Source organism: Paramormyrops kingsleyae, chromosome 22 (genome assembly GCF_048594095.1).
Source record: "Paramormyrops kingsleyae isolate MSU_618 chromosome 22, PKINGS_0.4, whole genome shotgun sequence".
NCBI lineage: Eukaryota > Metazoa > Chordata > Actinopteri > Osteoglossiformes > Mormyridae > Paramormyrops > Paramormyrops kingsleyae.
Window position 1 is genome coordinate 21,049,399 of NC_132818.1, and position 8,037 is coordinate 21,057,435.

Below are 8,037 nucleotides of genomic sequence, written 5' to 3' on the forward strand. Positions count from 1 at the left end.
ACCAAAACTGAGTGTGTGACCTGCCATGTACTGGCATTCGGGGTGAATCTCAATACCAAGAACCCAAAGACCGCGCTTGTGGTCTTGGCAAGACAGGTCTTGCTAACCCGCCTTCCAAGACAGAACTTGGGACTCAATGAATCATTGGATGCAACCAATGTATTCATCCCTGGTGTCCTCCTTTTTGAGTCCTGTGCCTCCGGGAATAGTGACTCATCAGACTCATTCACAACTCTGGACTGAAAAAGTAGTATCTGTACTTCCCAGTATCACTCACTAGCTCCATCCATTTTCTGTGGAGTCTAGGATGGGGCACCAACCCATCATAGGGCATCATGCACCATTCAGCCATGCAAGCAAGTACATCTATGGGGGGGGGGAACCCCATGATGACATGGAGAGGACACCCATGGAGTCATGGCAGAGACTCGAACCCTGGTCCCAGAGGTGTGAGGCAACAGCACTAATCACTGCACCACCCTGCCGCCCCATTTATCACTTATCCAGCTTATCACTGTCTGAACTTCTGCAGATTGGGAAAATCATCTCACAACTCCTCAAAATGATTAGGCGACCCATAACCCCTAACCCTAACCTGCCCACCCCCCCTCCCCCCCCCCCCCATCCCCGTGGTTCCATGCTTTGCGAACCACTGCCTTAGCGAATGGAGGCTCACGCGAGAGACAAAAGAAGAACAGCTGCAGTGAAACAGTAAACATGTAAAGACACTGTAAGTCATCACAGATGCTTACAAACTAGATAAGAGCACTCTGTCACCAGCTTTCTCAGGTCTTAAAACAAGTCGCAGTCTGCATGGACTCTGACCTCTGCTGATCACTTCAAAGCAGAATGAAGAGAATGTTGTATAGAAATATCCACAAATATTTCTTTGTATATGATTTCTTATGCATTAGCAAAACATTTTAGGTACTGCTATCTCTGTTTTTAAGAAAACGTCTTAATGTTCATCAAATTGGACAAGAACTGTACCTTCATTGATTAGGTTCTTTCTTAATTTGGGCACACCCATTGTTGCAGAACTGCCCACTCAGCCTCTCTCTCTCACACAGAAAAAAGGACACAGAAGTTGCGTGGATCTACCTTATTTCCTGCCTGGGAAGGAACTCGAAATCTGTGCCAAAATTAGGTTCCGCAGAGTAAGCGTGGAGGATGCAATGCACATATTTCAGGCCGACAGACTAGCCGTGCTAGTTTGCTGCTGTAAGTAATCTATTGCCTTGACTGCAGAAAAATCCATTGTTCATTGTAGTATGGTTGTGTACGTACATGATATTAGGTAAGTAAATAAGTCAGTAAAATTTATTTATAAAGCACTTTTCATAGACACAAGTCACAAAGTGCTGTACATAACATTTAACATTAAAATGAGCATATTAAGGGGAATATAAGAAAACATGAGTAAGAAAAAACAGTTGTAAAATATATTAGAAAACAAAGCCCATGCAGCGTTAACTCAGCTCTATTCAAAGACCTTCTTAAAGTCTTAAGATGCATTTTAAAAGAGTCAATGGACTCAGCACAGAGCAAAGCCAGAGCAAGAGCGTTCCAGAGTCTAGGTGCAGCTGACTGAAAAGCACGATCCCCACGTGTCTTAAGTCGTTTGCGGGGGACGACTAGAAGGTCTTGTTGACTGGACCCGAGAACCCAACTGGCTGTGTGGAGATGGAGAAGACTAGCGATATACTTAGGAGCTTGACCATGCAGCGCTCTATGGTCAGAAGACCATGAATGAGAACAGAAAATGAGATTAGGAAGACAGTGGTGAACTGGAGTACAAGTGCTGTGACATTGGATTATATAAAGATTGATTTGTAAATGGACTCGGATATGTCTTTAACCCACAGCACAGCACCCCGTTAATCCTAACCTAACCTAAACGCCACAAGTGAAAAAATAACAGCTCAGTACAACAATGGTGTACAGAAACACAAATGCGCAACCCTTAAAGTGATTCTAGAGATGAGCAGGGCCCACTATCTGGCAGGGCGTTACTTAGCTTTCATTTCCAGAAAAATGTCATGAGATTTTGGGGATTGCTTTCATAAAATGTGTATTATGCTCGCTATTACATGAAGTGTGTGTATTACATGAAGTGTGTGCAAGAGCTAATTTTAAGGTAGTAAAGATAAAGTACTCATGGGTGGGTTATCTTTTATTAAAAGATCAGTTATTGTATTATAAAATCACCATTCTTCTGGAATCACACTGCAGTGCATCATAGCCTACTACTCAGAAACTGAAATAAATTTGTGTATCAACCGTTCATTGCTAGCAGCTAGTAATCTGTCTGAATAGACACATTCGTCTAATGGATCAGTAATCTATAGATAAAAACCTAAAAAATGCTTTGGATGAACAATACGAAGGATTTGAAAAAGAGGGAAAGTAGAGTTCATTCCCTGATTTTGTTTGACCGTGCACTTTCAGATGAATCTTAAAATACTGCTTGAAGTTCCTCTTCTTTGCAATTCAATGCTTTACTCCCACCTACTGGATACAAATGTACTGAAGTTTTCATTACACGCAACAATCCAGTAACTGATTAATCCTATTTAATCATATTTTCCCATACGTCACTGTCTAATAAGCATCGTGTTACACTCAAAACATTCTGATTCTTGACAGTTGACTTACTATTCTACAGTCTGAATCAGCAATATTTGCTCAAATTTTAACTGAGAAATGAGCGCAAAAGTCACGAAAATTTGACGGTTTTTAACATGTTTCCAGTCAGCGGAATTTATGAGAAACGTTTTTATTTCGTTATATTAAAAAACTATTTTAAAATATACTTAAAAGTGTTTTTTGTATTATAATATTGCCTTGTATAAACTAGCTTGATCTTCTGGACGGTGAAGGTGAGCCGCAGGTACGTGAGTTACGTAATACAGGGAACGAGCAAACTGGGAAGGACGCAATTTAACGGCATGCTCTTCATATATGCACTATATACAATACCAATTACACCAGAAGGCTCAGTTCACAATGTAGTAAATGAAATGAAAATGTAGATCTTATACGGACCAGTAGCAAGGTTTGCGGTGGATGATGGGACAGGCGAGGTAGGAAACCAGGAATTAGGATTACAGACCGGATCACCTGAAAACCGAACACTAAAAGCACAAATTTAGGCGCATATTAATCATTCCACGCAAGACGTGAGCGGCGGAAGCAGCGACTCAAAGACCCTTAACGCCAGGACAGACGGTGTTTTTTATTTTTAATATTTTTGTATTGTCGGAAGTGTGTTATAGCGTCGTTTTAAAAACATTTCAAACATTTTTTAAACATTTCACATATTTTGAATGTGGAAAACGGTCGACATTTTTTATCAGGTTGATCTGCTATCCCTTAAGGCCTACTTCTGGAATTTCCCTTAATCTTCCTCCATACCCGCGTGCCCAATACAACCTTCTTAATAAAATATGTTTATTTTAAGTTTTATGTTAACATAATTTAGCAACTGTAATTAGGGTCGATCTTAGTATGGCAAAGCCAGCAGCGGGTTTGTCAAGCGCCGTCTAAAATGACTCTCCCGTGATTCCATCTTAAATTTAGTTAGTAAAAATGTCCCCTTATATAGTTTCTCAGTATTTTAAAGAAGATCCATATATAACGTTATGATATTATCATGTCAGAGTGTTTCTACTCGTTTGTACTTTGAGTGTTTTTCTGTTTTATACATGGCACATTTATGATATGACGGTATATGTTCCTAATATTTCATTTTATACTATATGGTGGTTTGTTCTGAAACCACAGTATCATCTTGTCCCATGGTATTTATTCACAACCACTATTGGTACTATTTGGTATTTACTATTCACAGTATTACCTACCAAGAAGCACATATAATATATATATAGTTCGCATACAAAAATGCAAATGTATTTTAAACATTGGACTGCGATCGTTACACTTGTACTGGCAGGGGCGCTGCTAGAGATTTTGGGCCCCATGAAAGCATATCATATTAGGCCCCCCAGTCTAAACCAATCCAGTTATTTTCCTAATTTTTTAGGGCCCCTGTTGCTCAGGGGCCCTTGGAATCGTCCTAGCTTTCCTCCCCCTTACGGCGCCCCTGTGTACTGGATCTGGTAATGGGATCTGAGAATTCCACCTAAGCGACTCGCATAAATCAGTAATTATGAGGTTGCATTTCTTAGCCATTTCAAATAAAGACACAACTTAATATGAAGTTTTATTTCTGGTGAACATGTGTTTTGATAAAAACGTTTCCTTCAGTTTTTGCCATTGAAACACTTATATTGGTAAATGGTCAACTGGTTTGATGCATGTGGCTGCTAAAATGTTTTCTTCACTAAGCCAAAACAGACATTTCAGGTATGGTACACTGAATGTAACTATGATGTAATTATGACATAAAAACGCAAAGTGGCAGTTTTTCGGCTTGTGTATAGATTTGGACTTGATCTTAATGATTATGTAATAAATATTGCTGCATAAATGCAATAGCTAGATAAGACTACTGTTTTCCAGCTGGGAAAAAACGCACATTGCATCACCTACGACACCGGAAGTTGTAATTCGAAAATGAAAAAGAAATCGAAAAGAAAATTGTAGAAAAAAATGTCTCGTAGTAATTCGTGCTCTCGAGTTAATAATTCGTAGCCATTCTCCATAATGAATCTTTTATGTAACTGAAACCGCAAAAAAAAACAGACGATGCCCACTGTCACTGTTATAATTGTTGGATTGTGAAAACTGGCCAATGTTGTCGGTCACGTGACGTTGCATTAACGAAGCATGTTCCGCCTCCCAGTTTCGAGTCCCGGGTGTTCGGCGAGCTCCGAAATCTTGATATTATATCTCATCACTACTTAAATGTGTTTTTTCCGTAAATTTCGCTATATTCCATATAACATACAGGTAAGCAACAATATATTAAATATAGCAATACACATCTTACCTTTTGTATTTAGTTTGTCGCACACTCGCACTTGTTGGCCGCGTCACTTGATCCGGTGTATGGGAAATTTACGTTTTCGCTTTTCAAACTAACAATATAAGACTGACAGCAGTACAACATGAAGTGTCAATTAACAGCCACGAACTCTCCTGCGACACATAATTGTTTAGGAGCGACAACATGGACCTACGAAAAGTTATTTACTTTATCTTCGTATTTTGCAGTCTGCAAAGCGTCTGCTTTGGATGCGGGTGGATTCAGCACCGATTCAGAACTGTCAACAGCGAATCATTGTCTCTGCTCAAGCGGATGGTAAGTTATCGCCGAGTGTATGTATATGCATTTGTATATTTTATGAAGATATAATGTAGATTTCTCTGTAATTCACCATGTGAAAAGATGTATATAGTTTATTGGATTGCTTGTTTTGCAGGGCGGAGATTATACTACAGACACAGTACCTGTCCGCTTCCCCAGCGAAGCCTATAAGTTGGTCCTATTTAGTGAAAAGGTATGCCTATATATTTGATCAAACTCAATAACCAGAGGAATTTGTATATGTTTTGGTATTTTACATCGTTACTAGCAGAGGTGTAAAGTTCAGGTCCAGAAAGTACAAATCCAGACCAAGATTTTGTTTCAACAAACCAGTTAAGTTCTCTGTGACTGTGACTCTTTACGCTGACCTGGTTGGTTGAAACAAAATCCTTGTCTGGATTTGTACTCTCTGAATTGAAACTTTCCACCTCTGGTTACTAGAAACTCATACGCTTCTTTTTTTCCTTGACAGACAGATGAGAAAATTGCTTTCTTATCTGACACTATCAATAAAATAAGAGATCTTTTCGGTGAAAATATGGATACTGTCACGTGGAACAAAACAGCGCTGGAACATTTCAAGGATGTTCTTCACCGGCAGTCGCACGAACTGCACAAATGTGTGAGTTTCTTATATGGTTAATGACTACATTTAAAAAAATGTGAATCGTACTTTGTACAAGTCTCCGAAATGTTACTGTGCTTACAGATTTATTTTTGTTTTCAGGTTTCTTCAAACTCTAAGCCTGAGCGGAAACTGAAAAGACACTTCAGGAAGCTGCGCAAGACTGTTTTAAAGGAAATGGTGAGACTATATTATACTGGGTGGGGGGTCCCAGTGACCATTTACATTGCACTCATGTAGACTGTCCTGATTTCTGTCTTGGACATTTGGTTCCCAATGGCATATTCATTGTCGTGATGACTGAGTCCATCCATCTTGCTGTTGGTGGTACTCTTCTTCTGTAGTTTTAGCGTTAACAATGCACTGGGTCAACAAAATGTCGATGGTGGCACAGTTGCTAATTGTCTGACCGATAAATTGTTGTTGAGACCACTAAAGCTTTAATATTTTGCAGTTTTGGTTTGGCCCAATTTTTTGTCCAGCAGTGTGTGTAGTTTGGGTCACAGATAAAGAAAATGTTTTGCTCTCCTACAAGATGCAGTTCCATTTGAATTACGCCCTTAAACCGTATTCTTACTTTTATTTTCAGAAGTACAGCGCACAGTCTTGGGAACTCGTAAGAAAAGCAGTGGAAAGCCACCTGGAACATCTAGACCTTCTTGCTTCTTCAATCAAAATGTGAGGAAAACCTCAGAGGGCATTAAAACAATTGCAAAGCGATCAAGATATAAACTGATGTATTCATGAATGATATAAAAGAATTTTATCTTGGTTATTGATTGTTCTCCACAACGCTGTGCTGGACAAGGCGCTGGAAGATTTATTTATTTATTTATTTATTTATTTATCTATCTATTTATTTATTTATTTATTGAAGTACTATTTATGTGACAATGCATTTTGTTCATATGACTGTTTTCTACTTTTTGTATTTTAACATTTCCTGAAATAAATGATCTTTAATGATACCTCATATTTCAGTGAAATTTCCTTAAATTCCTAATATTTGTTGTGACAATCCTATTACATAGTAAAACACATTTATAAAGGTGCATATTTTGTAAAACAAGTAATTGATAACTTTTCTTATCTATGTTCAAATTAACAGAAAAACAGAAATGAAGGTGTATATATAGTAAATGCTTTGCAGGCACAGTAGCAGAGACCAGTGTTACTGCAAATGCCACACAGCTAAAGCATGGAAGGAAGACCAAGAATGAACAAATGGTGTGATTTTGATTTACACCCTGGTCCATATTATGATTGTGGAAGAAATTGTATGATTTATTTTGCGTGTCCAATTTTGCAACAATTTCCAGCAAAAGAACTGTCAGTTAACAATCTGGCCTTCCCCCAGTCACCAGTGAAATAACAGGGTAGCAGTTTGTTGTTCAAGAGTCAAGTTTATATTCTGGGACAAATACACCTTTTCGATTATTTTTGTTCATTGCAATATTGTTCAGCATATCTAATAAAATTCTGCAATGATCATGAAAGAACAAAAATGTTTTGACTGTGCCCAATTGAGAAATACACAAACAAATAAATATAACAATAATATGCAATTATACTCTTGATTAATGAAGAACCAACTTAACCACAAACTAAGTCTTAGGTACAAGCAAATTATCGATTATGTCTTAGTGTTATAAAAATTTTGTTAACCATCTCTTTATAGTGCACAAAATCATTATCTACGTAACAGATATTGGTAATTATGATTCTAATAAACCAATTAGTAGGTTTTCTGAAGTAAAACAAAGACACTACTTATCTATTAGTTTGATTAATGAATGAATTCATACATTAATCATGTTCGTTCATTGTTATTGATTTGTAACTGATCATTTACTTCAAGAAGCTACAACAGATTTAATTAATAATGACAATGAGCAAGAAATACCCATAGAACTAGGGGTGGATTTAAGGGGGTAGAAAACAAAATATGAGGCATCTAATTGGGCAGCATTTTGGTGCAGTGGTTCGCATCGTTGTCTCACACTTCTGAGACCAATGTTTGAGTCTCCATCATGGCTCAGTGTGTGGAGTTTGCATGTTCTCCTTGTGTTGTCTTGGGGTTTCCTCCAGATACTCCAGTTCCCCCTACGATAGGCTGCTACCTCATCCTGGGTTGTTGCCTGTC

The 8,037-nt window shown here is 38.2% G+C and overlaps 1 protein-coding gene across 2 annotated transcripts; it reads left to right on the forward strand.

Moving 5' to 3' along the window:
- The first annotated feature begins 2,864 nt into the window (after window positions 1–2,864).
- On the forward strand, window positions 2,865–7,107 carry ifnphi1 (interferon phi 1). Of its 2 annotated transcripts, XM_072704628.1 has the most exons (6): window positions 2,865–3,083; window positions 5,176–5,263; window positions 5,385–5,462; window positions 5,742–5,891; window positions 5,997–6,074; window positions 6,484–7,106. In XM_072704628.1, exons 1-6 carry the CDS (start codon window positions 3,067–3,069, stop codon window positions 6,574–6,576), a joined length of 504 nt encoding a protein of 167 aa, XP_072560729.1. In that variant the 5' UTR covers window positions 2,865–3,066; the 3' UTR covers window positions 6,577–7,106. The 2 variants fall into 2 exon arrangements, with proteins under 2 accessions (XP_072560729.1, XP_072560728.1); XM_072704627.1 differs by lacking the exon at window positions 2,865–3,083 and having other exon boundaries at window positions 4,954–5,263; window positions 6,484–7,107.
- Window positions 7,108–8,037: the final 930 nt, after the last annotated feature.